The following is a 16,879-nucleotide window of genomic DNA, read 5'->3' as shown; positions in this document are numbered from 1 at the left end:
ATATTACTTTTGTACTTTTCATATAAAAAGAAAAAAAACTTTTAGATATATTAATAAAATAAAGCTTAAAATAGTAGAAAATGGTTTTCAATTTGATTTGATTTGATAATTCTACTTTTTACTCTTCTTCCCAAGTAATCACAACGTTTCAATTTCATTTCATTCTTCATATTCCATATATGAGACATACTCTTCTTCCTTCCTCTTTATTCATGCTCACGTTCTTTCTACTAGATTTCTTTCTTTCTCCAAGACTCCAACAAACCAACAACTAGATACTTTGGAATCAAAGTCTTCAAACTTCTTGAATCAGTCAGTCATTGTGTAATATCATTTTAACTTTCTAGTAGTATTCTCATTTGTTAGTTATTATTTTATTAATTTTACTCCATACATATTGTTTATTTTTTTAGAATATAAATATGTTAACAAGAAAATATGCATCCGGTTATTCAAAAAATCCAAAAGAAAAGAAAAGTTGAAGACTTAAAAAAATTAAAAAATTTAAGGCCTCACTTCTTATTTTCGCCTAAGGCCCCATATAGTGTCGAACCGCCCCTGGTTGAATTTCACGGATTAGTTGCTACAACTTTAAGTATTTGAAAATTAGTTCTAATCTGCAAAAAGCTTGAAAAATACTAAAACACTCAATTCACCCATGCTTGTTTTATTAATATGTTGTGCGGTGGCAGAAGTGATATCTCCAATTCTCCATTAGTGGCGGAGCCAAATTGACCGAAAATGATTAATTAAATCTCTTTTGTTAGAAAATTATAGACTGCATAGGTGAATTGAATTTTTACATAAATATATGTTAATAGTTGAATCCATTAACACAAGAAAAGCTTCTCGTTCTAGCATAATGACAAAATAATTTATAAAATATTTTAGGTCATGGGTTCAACTATTATATATAAATAAACATTTTAGCATTTCTTGAATTCCCTCGTCTCCAATCATGTCTCTACTCTTGAGTTCCATTATGCATTAATCAGTTACCAAGGTTTACAAGGACATCATAACATAATTAAGTAAGAACCCTCTAGAAAATATTTTTCAATTCTTTCGTATTTAGTTGGCTTAAATATTTTAAAAAATATTTTATTTGTGAATTCAGTTTTCTCCATCCCTACTAAGATTAAAAAATTTTCAACACTATCTTTTAATCTTTACCGCCCTATCCTCACCCCCAGATCCACACCCTCACCACCCATATCCTAGACCCCTAACCTACATCCTCACAACCCTGTCACCCTACCACAATACCCCCGCTCCGGCCAACCTCCCCCTCCCTATACAACGACTTTGCCCTTGGCCTAATAGTCACCCGTTTCCCTGGCTCACTTCCCCGCCTCTATCCCACCCCCTTCCCCTTCCCCTCGACCCATAAACTCTCAACACCGGTCCCACGCTCGCTCTCGAACTTTGGGATCTGAAACACGAACTCAAATGTTATGGGGACACATTTTGTGGTTCAGAGTTTGTCCGAGGTCTAAAGTCAAAGGTCAAGGTATAGAGTTCGTAGTCGCAACCGAGATCTGAGATCAAGGGTCGAGTGGTCTAGGTTTGGGGTCCGAGGTTGGGTTTCTAGGTCTGGGGTCAGGGTCCGGGATCGAGGTTGAGGTCGAGGTTCGATGTCGAGTTTGAGGTTGAGGGGACATTGTCGGGAGTCAGGACCCTCAACCCTGACCTCGACACCGGACACTTGCCCACGATTGTGGAATTTTGACCATCAACCATCGACCCTTACACTCGACCCCCAACTCTTACCCTATACTCAAACCCCGACCCTCGACCCCGATACCCGACCTTGACCGACTTGGGGCTCGCCCGCAACTCTGACCTTGACCCTGAGCACGACCCCCTCCCCCCGTCACCTCACCTCGTCCCGGCCCTAACCACGACCTCGACCCCAACTCAAAAAATGAAAAAATTCAAATGTTTCAAAATTCTTTACTTACGGTTAATCAAATAGCTACTTGTAATATTATAAAGAAGTGTTCAAATTACTAGAATTTTATTTGGCAAATATTTTTATCTTTTGAAACTCTTCAATATAATGATACTATCCCTATCTTCTAAAAATATTTAAACGTCTTGTATAATAAAAATTATACACAAATTGAAACTTTATCTTCTTTTAAATTTTATGAAAATAAATGCGTGAAACATGTTGATTTATAATTTTAAATTATATTTTAATTTTTTAAATTATGGATATACCTCATAAGGGGTGTACGTGTAGAATTTTCATTGCATAGGGAGTGTAAGTATTTGATTCTATTAGCTCCAGTTTGGATATAGATTTTGGCTATTTTTTCCAAAAAAATAAAATAAAAATTGAAAGACTATTTATTCATGGAATTTGATCAATTCTTGAAAAAAAATTTGAAGAAAAATTTTCAAGTTCCGAAAACTGACCAGGTGAAAATTATTCGTCCACTCACAAAATTCAATATTTTTCAAGTAAAATGCACAACTTTTATTTTCAAAAATTATTTTTCAATACAACTTTAATTATTTTTTTTTAAGTTTCAACTAAATCTATGTCCAAAAGTCAGTTAAAATATAGGGTGTGTATAGAAATTGAGTCATATTTATAAGTTGTTTAACGTAATTAACCCAATGATTAATTAATTAATTATTAATAAGATATAAAATAAAACAGAGACCAGTAATGTTTGAACAACATAGAAACCGCCACAAGCCCTAGACTACAGTCCGCTGAACTGACTTCTCAATTCATCAACTGTGGCCTGTTAGGGTTTCAAATCTCAATCGAAGGTCGAAGCCATGTCGAAAAGGTGAAAAATTGTAGCATTAGGTTTGAAGGATTGGATTTTAAAATTCTCAAGCAGTAGAACTTGTTATTTTTATTGTTTTTCCTTTAAACTACACTGCTTTACTTCTCCAAAATCACTTGTTAGTTCTGAAGTAGGTTTTCTTTTAAGTTTTTAGAGCATTGGAATTTAGTTGACGATGCCTTACTCGCCCTCTCTTTGTTACGGATGATTTATCTTTAAATTACATGCTTTAGTAATCTCTCTTTTAACTCTTTTTGAAACTTTGTTGTGGTGCCTAGCTTTGTCTGTTTGTGATGGGACTTCAGAAACTTGTCACTGAAAATGCCGTTAAGGAGCTTTAGTCGTTCATTTGAGATGGTTTATAATGTAGGGATTATTTAATATTGGATGTTTGCTTTGTTCTGTTAAAAATTATGATACTATGTGTATTTTAAAAGTTGTTATTTTTAACGAAATAAAACATTGGTTAAAAGTGCTTTGCTTGAGCTTAGAGTTTATGGGAAACAGTCTCTCTACCTTCACAAGTCAAGGGCTGTGTACACACTATACTCCCCAGACCTCACTTGTGGGATTATATTAGGTTTGTTGTTGTTGTAAAACATTGGTTAGAACATTAAGGATTATTTTTTCATCTAATAGTTTTAATCAATGTATTGCTTATTCCCCATTCTTATTCCACATTTTATCCCGCATAACTTATGCGTAAAAGAAAAAAATGAACCAAACATGGTTAAAATGATGCAATGATTGATGAGGAAAGGAAAACTGAAACTAAACAAGTAAACGTTGTATTAACTATGTTAAATGTTAAATTTTATGTGGGGATTATTTCTCTCCTACTCTCAACCAAACATCACCCGAGTTATTGATCGTGAAATGGTTTTTTAAACTAATTGTTTATTTTATGATGTTTACGGCCACTATAACAGAAAAGAAATGAATTGCCTGCTGTATAAGTAAAATCTTTCATTCTAGCATTTCCAGATCATTATCATTGTACTGTCTATACAATACATTGTAGTTGTTGGGATTGGCGAAGTTGATTGTTAATCCTAAATGAATTAGTTTCTCTCGTAGATAGTCATATACACTCATATGCATTTTTCGAAAATCTTTTCCAGGGTTCTTTGCAAGTTCTTTGCACGTGGAGCATGTCTAAAAGGAGAGCACTGTGATTTCTTGCATGATTCGGAAGATGTTCCAAATAATGTAATGTTCTGGAGATTTTGGTTAGAGTGTAAAGCTTTGATTTTCTTCTTCATCATCTAATTGATTTTACCTGATCTATTGTTGCAGGTGTGCACATATTACCAAAAAGGAATTTGTGCCTTTGGCAGCAGGTGTAGATACGAACATGTTAAAATTACTCGATCACAACCTTCACTTCCATCTTCATCAGCTAACATTGTTGAGTTGAAGAGAGTTAATGCAACTGATCAGTCAATTTGCTCTTCCTCTACTGCTAGTAATTGTCCACAAGGGAAAAAAGAGGAGCATATGAAAACATGTGAAACGAGGGAAAATCAGCTTGATTTATTGAAGCATAGTCAGGAGATAGAGTGCGGTGTGTGCCTTGAGCGTGTTCTTTCTAAGACAATTATGGCCGAGCGGAAATTTGGGATACTTTCTGAGTGTGATCATCCATTTTGTATATCGTGTATCAGGAATTGGCGCAGCAGTTCTCCTTCAATTGGGATGAATGTCAATTCTACTTTGAGGGCCTGTCCTGTATGCCGAAAGCTTTCATATTTTGTAATTCCAAGTGTCATTTGGTACTCAACAAAAGAAGAAAAGCAAGAAATCATTAACAGCTATAAAGCAAAACTCAGGTTCCTCTGATTCTCCTCTTCCTATTTATTTTAACTATGTTATCCCTTTGGATTCTGAACTCGAATAGCTTTAAGAGCTATTAGTATGGATGTGACTTGTCCCAAAATGACAGACAACAGTTTCTGAAATGATTTTTTAACTCATGTATTAAGATATCATATACTAATTTCAATCATGTTATGTAAGTTTTGTAAGAGTATATGTTGAATATCTTCACTAGGATGGTATTCTATTTCAGGATAACACTTGTTTATTGGTGGTAGTCTGAATTGAAAAATTAGCTTTTATACTTTGTGGGAGATCTTATTTATAAAATGTCCATCCGTCATTAAATGGTGGCGCAGTTTTTATTTCTTTTCGGATTGTTAAAAGTAAGTATATGGATATCAGTTATCACGCAATATTTTTTGATTTTTAATTTTCAGATCAAAGTAGTTCGGGATGCAGGGTGTATCTCAGTGTTGCCTCAAACTTGTGTATCTATAAAATGCTTTCCCCTTCCCCTTCTTCCGGCAAAAGAAAGTTTAGAAGTGAAATTATAGTGTATTTTTCCTCTGAAGTAACTTTTTCTGTCAATCTTTGATTTCAGGTCTATTGACTGCAAGAATTTTGACTTTGGCAACGGGACCTGCCAATTTGGAGCTAGTTGTTTCTACAAGGTGCGGAATGTTAAGACATCTGTTTGTCTTTATATGCATCCAAATAGCAGTTGTATATTTTAATTAATAATTGCGAGAAACAATACAAGGAAGAAGGAATTGACAGCAATTCAGCTTGATTATTCCCTCAAGCTATTGGGGGTTAAATAAATAAGTATACATGTCCTAAGAAAGGAAAGAAAATCAAATTATCTGATTAAAGGATCCTAGAATTTCTACAAGATTCTAATAAATACTTATAAGATTCTAACACTCCCTCCCAAGCTGGTGCATTAAATCATATGTACCAAGCTTATTCCAAATAAAGCTGATATGATGACTAGTGAAGGATTTGGCGAGAATATATGCAAGCTGAGCATTTGACTTCACGAATTTCATATCAATGTCTCCCGAGAGCATCTTTTATCTGATAAGGTGACAGACGATCTCGATGTGTTTAGTTCTCTCATGGAACACCAAATTTGATGCAATATAAAGAGCACTTTAATTAGTGCATACAAGTTTTATTTGACTGATTCCTCCGAACTTCAATTCTCCTAGTAACTGTTTAATCCAAATTAGTTCGCAAGTTGCCACAACCATTGCTTAGTATTGTGTTTCTGCACTCGATCGGACGATCACATTTTGTTTCTTGTTCTTCCAAAGTACCTAATTACCTCTTACCGGGACATAATATCTAGATGTAGACCGCTTATCAAAGGGTGATCTTGCCCAATTAGCGTCTGTGTGTCCAGCAATTTGCTCATGGTGTCGATCCTTAAAAAGCAATCTTTTGCTTGGGGCTAATTCTATATATCGAAGAATACGAACAAGTGTATCCCAATAATTATCAAATGAAGACTCCATAAATTGACTTACAATACTCACAGGAAAAGCGATATAGGGCCGAGTCATTATAAGATAGTTCGACTTACCAACCAGCCACTTACACCCTCCAGGATCACTAAAGGGCTCCCCTGTCATGACAAAAGCTTGAGATTCGGGTCCATAGGAGTATCAACTAGTCTATAGCTTGTCATACTTGTTTGCTCAAGAATGTCTAGGGCGCACACATGCTGTGAGATAACAATTCTTGATTTGGACTGAGTGACCTCAATGTGTAGGAAATACTTCAATCTGCCCAGGTCCTTCGTCTGGTAGTGCTAAAAGAGATGCTGCTTCAATTCAATTATACCATCTTGATCATTGCCCGTAATCACTATATCATCAACATAAAATACCAAATAAATGCACAGATTTAGAACAATATATCGATAGTATACTGAATGATTAGTCTCTCTGCAAGTAGGGTGGCATGTGGGCCGGTCCGGTCCCTAAACGAGCCAAGTGGGCCAGTCCAAACGATCCCGGGGCGGTCCTTAATTAAACGGGCCTATCGGTCCCGGGCTAAACGGTCTTTTTGGGGGAATCGGCCCGGGCCGGGCCTATGAACTCATGGTCCCGGGCTAAATGGGCTAAGCAGGCCCAACGACTGAATATTGCTTTTAAAAAAAAATTAAATAGAAATTAGAGAGAAAAAGATGTTAAAAAAATATCTAAGGCAATGCCTTGAAAATTTGTTATAGCATTGTGACCTAAATTTTTTAATTCAAATTTAAAGACAAAAATATTGTAAAGAGATATGTGGTTTGGTTCGGGGAGCTGGGGGCTGGGAAGGAGGAACAACATGAGGATTTTCCCTTATTCTTATTTTTACCAAAAATATTTTTTAAGGAAGCCATCTTAATTAATTAAGTAATAGCAAAGCGTTCTTAATATTTTTTAAGGAAACAGGTGGTTGTTTCATATATACACATCCTCAAGATCACCACAGAGAAAAGCATTCTTAATGTCCAACTATTAAAGACACCAAACAACTGCCCTGGATTTAAAGAGACGGAAATATGCTTTTTTAGCCACGAGGAAAATTATCACTGTAATCCAACCCAAATATCTGAGTATACCATTTGGCAACAAGGTGGACTTTAAGTCGATCAATTTGACCATCTGGACCAACTTTGACTGCATACACCCATCATCATACCATAGATTTACCCTATGTTGCTCAGACTCTCCGAAAATATAGATGGGTGCATGTCGGGTGCGGCATCTGTTTTGGAGAGTCCGCGTAACATAGGATTTACCTAGAGGTAGATGAACAAGTTATCGAATACACTAGCATGTAAAACAAATATCTCTTCGATCATAGTCTGTTGCCATCCAGGGTGACATAGCGCTTAAAGATAGAAATTAAGGATAAAGATGATACAGGAGCATGATGGCTTGATGATAAACAATGATAACTCAAACATCTATAATGAGAATTGGGATTATGAGTGGATCAAATACTTTTTCGGAGTGCAATTGAAGGACTAGGAGGAGACAAGTCCACATTAGGACATGACGTCTTGATGTTGGACACTAACAGTGTTGATTAGTCAAGAATGGTGGAGCTGTAGAAGGTTGAACGGGAGCTGTTGGAGCTATAGGTGGGAACTTGGGCATTAAGTTGTGGAACTGGAGCTATAAGTCATGAAACTGGAGTTGTAGGTGATGGAGTTACGGAGGAAGGTGAAGGAGGCTTAGTGGTTGAATCTCTAAAAGATGGAATTGGTAATACCTCAGAAATATCTAAGTGATCACTTGAACCTGTTAAGTATGGTTGGTTTTCAGAAAAGGTAACATCAGCAGATATAATACACCGCTGGAGGTCAGTTGAATTACATCGATATTCCTTTTGCGCCCTCGAGTAACACAGAAAAACGCATTTAAAGCTAATTGCATGAGGAGTTAAGGTTATGAACAAAACATGTGCTCCCAAAGACACGCGGAGGAAGATAATACAAAGGTAAGTGAGGAAATAAAATAGAATATGGAACTTGTTTTTGGTTAGCTGAGGATAGCATATGATTAATAAGATAACAATTTATGTTAGTTTGTGTAGGCTCTATTTGTTATCTACTGTTCCTTTCATCGAAATTTATGTGACAGATTTGTTGAATGATGTTTGACATAATATGCTACAAGTAGTATCTGTGAACCTTTATCAAGAATCCAAAATATGAAATTAATTTAACTACTCAGAACTTAAATGAATTTCTTCATCAGGTAATTTCTAACTTCTAGCTTATTACCCCCTTTTTTATATTATATAGCGGTATTTGACTCGTTAATTGTTTAAAAATGGAAGAAAGACTTTACATGATTTAGACATGAGCTAATTATGTATAATATACCAAAAATATCTGACGAATTCTATGGTCTGGAACATGTTATGCCATTTCTATAAGAGAGAGTAATTAAGGGCAAAATAGGAATGGTATGACTAAAAAGTTCCCAAATATAGAGTGTTATCAATGTTTTGGAACAGTCTAAAAATGAGTAAAAATGAAGATGAAATGGAGGGAGTTGTCCCAGAGCTTTGGTTCAGTGGTGAGGATGCGCTCGTCAAGGTCTTGAACCCTTCCCTGGATAAAGACTAGTAGAGGCACAGGCTCATACTCCTCATACTCCTCAGACTTTGGACCTGTGGCCTAATTGGAGTTGGCTATAAGCTCACAGGGGATTTCTCCAATATTAAAAAGGAGAAGAAACAGAGGGAGTATTTTCTTTGGTTATTCATATAAAATCAAGAGTGTTTCATACTTGTGCCAATTCAAACTTTAGTAGAAAGCGGGCTATATCAGAATTAGTAATTTAGTTTTTCACTTATTATTTGCTCCATACAAAAGTATTTTTTGGATAATTGCTCTTTACAAAAGTATAAGCACCTGCCTAAGCAGATGCCTTTCCCTGCTTCTTTTTCGCTAATTATTTTCATCAATTTAATTACGGAAAAGGTTCAAATATACCCCTGAACTTTTTAAAATGGTTCACATTTTCCCTCCGTTAGTAGTTGGGGCCAAATATGTCCTTGCCGTTACTAAAATGGGTCATATCTACCCTTATCTCAAAGGAAAAATTACTAAGGACTGGTTATCTTTAATTAGTCTGATAAGCATAGTTTGCTGCTGACGTGGATAAAACTTAAGCCAAAATCCTTCGTCATTGTCTCCCCATTACTCTCTTCCCCATCTGAAAAGAATCAAAAAAAAGAGAAAAAGAACTTCTGGTCAATAACAACGAGGTAAGAGTTTTCAAGCATTCATCCCCGTTCAAACCCAAACTTCTTCTTTCATAGCCTTAAATTCTTACCACTCCTTTTAACACCTCTACTATTGCTAATTGTTGAGAAGAATGTATAGTGTAGAACTTAGTTAGGTTATTAGAAGTTAGTTAGTGGGCCATATGTACAGCTGTCAACTACTAATATATTATTAGGTGATTAAGTGTTGTATAAATATACACATGTACAGTACATGAGAAATGAGATTCGATATTTCCCATACTCAGCTCATTCACTCTCTTCTTCCTTCCTCTGCTTCCTTTCTCTGTGGCTCCTTTAATGGCTATGCCTCTCTTAACATAGTATCAGAGCTGGGCTTAATTCCGATGGGTTCAACAATGGCAAACGAGTAAGGAGAAGGTACAATTGAGGATTGTTTTTTGTTTTCTCATCTGGTTCAAGTTGCAGCTGAAAATACGATCTCCCCTTCTAGTTAGGGTTTGTTGATTTCTGAGCAATTCACCAATTTCTTCCTGAATTTCACAACAATTTGAGTAAGTAACTCTCTTCAATCTCCAAGTCTACAAAATTAATATGGCGATTAATGAAAATGAGTCGGCGTCGGCTACTGTTACATCACCTACATTTGATACTCAGAATATTGACTTAGTTCATCACAATCATCCTTTGTATATTCATCCTTCTGATACTCAAGGTACTGTTCTCATCTCGATTCAGCTTCGAGGATCTGAAAACTACTCTCTTTGGAGTAGATCTATGAAAATTGTGTTGCATGGCAAAAACAAGTTAGGTTTTAGGTTTTGTGCTAGGAACCTGTAGAATGGAGCTTTATGATCCAAGTCTTCATGAACTTTGGGATCGATGTAATGCTATCGTTTTAGCTTGGATAATGAACACTGTAGCACCTAATCTACTAAGCACTGTGATTTACGCATCTAATGCTTACAAGGTCTTGGAAGACATTCGTGAAAGATTTGATAAGGTGAATGCTGCTAGATCGTTTTATCTTCACAAGGAAATTGCAAAATTGACTCAAAATCTGCTAACAATGTCAGAGTATTTCTCAAAACTTAGAGAGTTATGGGATGAGTATGAAGCTTTAGCTCCTCCTCCTTCATGTGGATGCCCTGAATCAAAGCAACATGTAGAACATTACCAACTACAGAAATTGTATCAGTTTTTTATTGGTTTAAATGATTCATTTGACAATGCTAAAGATCAGATTCTTATGATTCGGCCACTTCCAAATGTCAATCACGCTTATGCTATGGTAGTTAATGTTGAGAGTCAAAAGGAAAAACAGTGCAGCTCTAAGTGTTGGCATTAGTGATTCTACAACACTGATGAGTAAAACTAATGCAGGAAATGGAAATAGCAACTTCAAATCTAGAAACAGTCTTGGGAGATCTACACTACAATGTGACTATTGTCACTTGAAAGGTCATACCAAGGACACCTGCTATAAACTCCATGGATACCCTACTGATTTCAAGGCCAAGAGAAAGAGGTTGTTCAGGCCCTCAGGTGAACAATACATTTACTGCCAGAGGATTTCAATCTCCTGACCTTCCTCAGCCTATTCCACAACCATCTCCACAACCTACTCCTCAGTTTTCCCCTGCTCCAGTGTTTACTCAAGAACAATATGATCAGATATTGCATATGCTGAACAAAGGAAAGCAGGTAGAATCAGTGGCTAATGCAGCAACTATGAATAACACAGGTACTATAAGAGCCTTCATGTCTCATCTAGTTAATGGTAACTGGATAGTAGATACAGGGGCCTCCAACCATATGGTGCACAATTCCAAACTACTAAGTGAAATCAAAGATCTGACTAGTATAGACCATAACAAGGTTCACCTTCCTAATGGTGAGCAGATTGCTATCAGTTACTCAGGAGTCTCCACAATCTTCAAAACTAAATCATTACAGAATGTATTATACATTCTAGACTTCAAATACAATTTGCTTTCAGTCTCAAAGCTTACAAAGGAGTTAAGATGTCTTGTTGCTTTCTTTCCTGATTTCTGTCTTTTTCAGGATCTCTTGAGTGGGAAGGTAATGGGGATTGGTAAGGAAGAATGTGGACTTTGCATCCTGAAGCCAGATATTCCTGAAGGACCAGTATAGCAGCTGAATGCAAAGCATAATAACAAGCTAGCATCTTCTGCAAATAATATCTCTAGTTCCAATAAGATAGTTTCTTGTAAGCCTACTAAGAATTGTAGTGTCTCTATGGCACAAGAGATTGGGACATGCATCTCTAAAAGTTCTACAGAAAATTAGTAGTTTACCTTACATTCCTATGCAAGATCATCATTGTACTGTTTGTCCTATTGCTAGGCAATCTAGACTGCCATTTCCTCACAGCATCTCTAGTTCTACCTTCCTTTTGAACTTGTACATGCTGATGTATGGGGTCCATACAAGGTCCCAACTCATAATGGTAAAAGGTACTTTATGACATTGGTGGATGACTTTTCTAAGTATACCTGGATTTTCTTAATGAACACAAAGGCAAAATCTGTTGTGCTGAAAATGTTTTTAGCACTAGTTCAGACTCAATTTGATAACAAGGTTAAGTGTCTCAGGTCTGACAATGGTACTGAGTTCTTCAATGAGCAGGTAACTAGTCTCCTGTTGTTGCATGGAATCATTCATCAGAGTTCCTGTATGTACACACATCAGCGGAATGGTAAAGTTGAGAGAAAGCACATGTCTATTCTTAACATGGCAAGGGCTTTGAGATTTCAAGCCTTTATTCCACTCCACTTCTGGTGTGAGTGTGTTTCCACAGCAGTCTATCTTTTGAATAGATTGCCTACTGTTTTGTTGAAAGGAGCCTCCCCATTTGAGAAACTTTATGGTAAGGTCCCCTCTCTCCAGCACTTGAAAGTCTTTGGAAGTCTTTGTTATGCCACCTCTACTAGTAAATCTGATAAGTTTAGTCCCAGAGCTATTCCTGTTGTCCATCTTGGCTATTCCTCTGTGCAAAAGGGATACATTCTCTATGGTCTTCACTCTAAATCATTCTTTGTAAGCAGGGATACTGTTTTCCAGGAGGATATCTTCCCTTTTAAGCATGACCTCTCTGGCTCTTCCACTCTATTTCCTATTTTGGATTTGATAGAACCTGATTGTTCACCTCCTCAGTTCATCCCTTCTCCTGGACCTCCTCCATCTGGCTCTCCTTCTTTTACTTCAGGTCCATCAGTTGATTCTCCTCAACCATCTTCTTACCCTTCATTATCAAGTCCTTCTCCTATTGCTCCTCCTCATCCTATTAGAAAATCATCCAGGACCTCTGTTCCTCCTGTATGGTTAAAAGACTATGTTGTCCCCTCAGACCTCTGTTCCTCTTGTATGGTTAAAAGACTATGTTGTCCCCTCTAAAGGAGCAGTTTGCAATTATTCCATTTCCCAGTATGTCTGTTATGACAAGCTGTCTCTTGCCTATCAGACTTGTATTGCTATATATCCTGCTGTGTCTGAACCTACTTCCTATGTTGAGGCCAACACTGATCCTAAGTGGATAGAAGCCATGCAGGCTGAAATTGCAGCTCTTGAGGAAAATCAGACATGGTCCATTGTTGATCTGCCTCCTGGCAAGTCTCCTATTGGCTGTAAGTGGGTGTTCAAAGTCAAATATAAGTCCAATGGGGAGGTGGAGAGGTATAAGGCTCGACTGGTTGCTAAGGGGTATAGTCAGCTTGAAGGGTTGGATTACAAAGAGACCTTTTCTCCAGTGGCCAAAATGGCGACAGTAAGGTTTGTGGTGGCTTTCGCTGCAGCATCGGGATGGTTCATTTTTTCAAATGGATGTGCACAATGCTTTCCTCCAAGGAGACCTTCTTGAGGAAGTTTATATGCAAATCCCAGATGGCTTTGCCAGCCATGGGGAGTGTCATCAGATGAAAGTATGCAGATTGCATAAGTCCTTGTATGGACTCAAGCAGACTCCCTGAAGCTGACTTCTGCTCTCAAGGATATGGGATTTGTTCAATCTCATTATGATTACTCACTCTTCACACAAAGGGTAGGTGGTGATCTAATAGTAATCTTAGTGTATGTTGATGACCTATTGGTCACTGGGAACAATGTGAAGCTCATTTATCAAGTGAGAACAGACTTGCAGGCTAGATTTAAAATGAAGGACTTGGGAGAATTAAAGTTCTTTTTGGGAATTGAGTTCTGTAGATCTAAGGAAGGCATTCTGATGAATCAAAGGAAATATGCTCTTGAGCTTGTGTCTGAGATGGGATTGGCTGGCAGTAAGCCTGTTGCTACACCTCTTGAGTTTAATCATAAACTCACCTCAGTAGCATTTGATGAATTTATGAACAAAGGGGAAGCCTCTACAGATGTACAACTTGAGGACGCAGGAAGCTATCAAAAACTTGTTGGCAGACTGCTGTACCTGACAATGACAAGGCCAGACATTGCCTTTGTTGTTCAAGTACTGAGTCAACATATGCATGCCCCTAAGCAGTCACATTTGGAAGCAGCTATAAGAGTAGTCAAGCACATCAAGGGAACTGCAGGCTTGGGCATGTTTATGCCAGCAAAAGGTAATAAGGAACTAGTTGTCTATTGTGATTCAGACTGGTGTTCGTGTGTGGAAACAAGGAAATCCATCACTGGTTATATAGTCAAGTTTGGTGAAGCTGTAATTTCCTGGAAGTCTAAAAAACAAAGCATAGTTTCCAGGAGCTCAACAGAATCAGAATTCAGGAATATGGCAGCTACTGTTGCTGAAGTCACTTGGCTAGTTGGTTTATTTGGAGAGCTTGGAATTGCAGTAACCAATCCTGTGCAGCTGTTCTATGATAGTAAGGCTGCTATACAGATTGCAACACATCCCATATTCCATGAAAGAACAAAACACTTTGATATTGATTGTCACTTTGTAAGGGAGAAAATTCAGAGTGGTCAAATTCAAACACAACACATAGGGACTAAAGAACAACCTGCTGATCTACTCACCAAGAGTCTATGCAAACCACAACATGAGTATTTGATTAGCAAGCTGGGAATGAAGAACCTCTTCCATCCCTCAGCTTGAGGGAGAGTGTTGAGAAGAATGTATAGTGTAGAAGTTAGTTAGGTTGTTAGAAGTTAGTTAGTGGGTCATATGTACAACTGTCAACAACTAATATATTATTAGGTGATTAAGTGTTGTATAAATATACACATGTACAATACATGAGAAATGAGATTCGATATTTCCCATACTCAGCTCATTCACTCTCTTCTTCCTTCCTCTGCTTCCTTTCTCTATGGCTCCTTTAATGGCTATGCCTCTCTTAACACTAATTTCTCCTTTTCCAGTCAAAAAAATCGACCGAGTCTAAAAAATAATTTGCTACTGTTTGCACGAATCTGAAAAATAATCATGCTATCGTGTTACCAGAATCGCCCTTAGAGACAGATTTGCACGGGCAAAAGAATCGCACCTGGCAAGTACCTCCCCCCCTAAAATTGGAATAAAACTTTGGTTATGAAATTTGTGGATTTTGAGATGATGGGATGAAGAAAAAGGAAAACAGAATGGTGGGTTTGGTGAGCTGTAGAGTGATTATATTAGATGACCAAATTCCACCATTTTCATAACCAAAAATATTGCAGTCTTTGGTAAACACTAGTTGATTGAGTACTAAATTGCAATCTACCATCATTAGCAGTTTGGATTTTCTTTGGATTGGAATATATAGATTTGGTCATGAAAATGGTGGAATTTGAAATGATGGATGAAGGGAAAGAAAACAGATTGGTGGGTTTTGATGAGAATGGTTTTACATAGTGAAATAAATTAATTTTGGAAAATGGTGATTGAGCTTGGGAATTGGTTTTTCTAAGAGAATTTTCGGATGGTGAAGGAGATGATCTATTATTAAAAAATACTTTAAAATAAGATAAAAGTGGACGTGGCAAAACTTGGTGATATTTAGCTCCTAATAATTTTTTCCGTTTGAAATTAAGGGTAAATATGACCCATTTTAGTAACGGCAAGGCTATATTTGCCCCCAACTATTAAAGGAGGGCAAATATGAACCATTTTACATTGTTGAGGGGTATATTTGGACCTTCTCCGATTTAATTATCACAGATTTGTGCTTCTTCTTTTCAAGGAATCCAAACTCCAGTAAAACTTCTATATACTGTAAAATTGACCTTTACAGTCTACTTCACGCTTTGACCAGGTGAACTTTTAGACGACAAATAGTCACAGTATGTGTATATTGAGTGGCATGGCAGTTCTAATACATGTTTCCCTGCTCATGGATATTGTGTGTGTGTGTGTGTGTTGTTTTTACACTTTGTGGTGTCTGCTACCAAGGAAGTGAATTTCGGAAGTCCTATGTGCGATAGATAAGCTTATTGTCATATGCCTTTGGTGCGAATCATTTACTGTGTAGCTACTTAAATATGTTCTTTATAATATTCTGGGAATTTCCTTAATTTCTCATCAACTAACCTTAAAGGGCGTGGTTGACTTATATGAGTCGTTTTACAGAAAACCTCTTTGTTGTCTTACAGCACACTGTCAAGCCAGGCTCAAAGCTATGGAATTCTACCCTCATGCCCGACTTACGTGGCTCAAGCTTCTTAGACGCAGATGAAACGGAAAGCGGCTCTGATGGAGATATGGAAAGCTTCAGAGCTTTGTTTGAGGACTATAGGGATGGAGACTTGGAAGAATTTGCCGAAGCAATGGCTTTTATGCTATGGCTGCGCGATTCTGATACAAGTGATGATGAATGATTGTTGGATGTAACCTATGTAGATATTGGAATTTGGGTAAAGGTGTTCTTAATCACTGAACAAATTTTAATCTGATATGAACCTTCAGAATTAAGCTTTTGGTTTTGGTGAGTAATGCTTATTGATCTTTTCTAATTAGTTTATTTTGCCCCATGACATTATTTTTTGGTGGCGGGTTGTTTTTAGTTTCTCAATTGTTAGTTGCTCATTGTTATTTAGTATTATATGTTAGAATCTTGGCTTTGGATGATGGGCAAGTAGTTCAAAAGTTGATATTGAAGTATCACTGCAAATAATATATGTACTGCTAATTATTCTCATCTTCCGAAATCCAATTATTCTCATATAGGATAGTAATTCTCCCTACTTCATGAGAGTTCTTATATTTCCCAGTTTCCTCTGGTTTTTGGTTTTGCATTCCTGGAAGAGAAGGGAATCGGACTATGTTCATAGATTGGTTTAATCATTTAAAGACCCCTCTCTCTGTGATTATATATATATATATATATATGGGCGTTTTCTGTCCGCCGAAAATGCTGCCCGCTGTGCGGCAGTCAAGTCCCCACTTGACTTCAGCCTTGCCCGATTTTCTTTTGCTTTCGAGGTTTAACACTTGGAATCAATCTAAGGCAATGTAAATATAGAAGGACACAAGCAGATTTACGGGAACCCTTTCCCAACCTTTTATAAAATCAATTACAAAGGAAATTCTCGAG

General features: G+C 37.1%; 1 protein-coding gene and 1 pseudogene across 4 annotated transcripts; one reads left to right on the top strand and one right to left on the bottom strand.

Moving 5' to 3' along the window:
• The first annotated feature begins 2,685 nt into the window (after positions 1-2,685).
• LOC104230576 (putative RING-type E3 ubiquitin transferase C3H69) lies at positions 2,686-16,483 on the top strand. 4 transcript variants are annotated; one of them, XR_711959.2, is made up of 6 exons: positions 2,686-2,804; positions 3,926-4,013; positions 4,101-4,633; positions 5,224-5,293; positions 10,761-11,121; positions 15,939-16,021. XR_711959.2 is itself a non-coding variant. In XM_009783452.2 (5 exons), the coding sequence occupies exons 1-5, from the start codon at positions 2,794-2,796 to the stop codon at positions 16,161-16,163; spliced, it is 927 nt and encodes a 308-aa protein (XP_009781754.1). In that variant the 5' UTR covers positions 2,686-2,793; the 3' UTR covers positions 16,164-16,483. The 4 variants fall into 4 exon arrangements, 2 of the variants coding, with proteins under 2 accessions (XP_009781754.1, XP_009781963.1); XR_711954.2 differs by lacking the exon at positions 15,939-16,021 and adding an exon at positions 11,442-11,528; XM_009783452.2 differs by lacking the exon at positions 10,761-11,121 and having other exon boundaries at positions 15,939-16,483.
• Positions 5,303-7,777, bottom strand: LOC138876919 (uncharacterized mitochondrial protein AtMg00810-like; annotated as a pseudogene).
• Positions 16,484-16,879: the final 396 nt, after the last annotated feature.

The sequence above is a fragment of the Nicotiana sylvestris genome, chromosome 9 (genome assembly GCF_000393655.2).
Source record: "Nicotiana sylvestris chromosome 9, ASM39365v2, whole genome shotgun sequence".
In the NCBI taxonomy this organism is placed as follows: Eukaryota; Viridiplantae; Streptophyta; class Magnoliopsida; order Solanales; family Solanaceae; genus Nicotiana; species Nicotiana sylvestris.
This window is presented reverse-complemented; position numbering and strand designations above follow the sequence as displayed.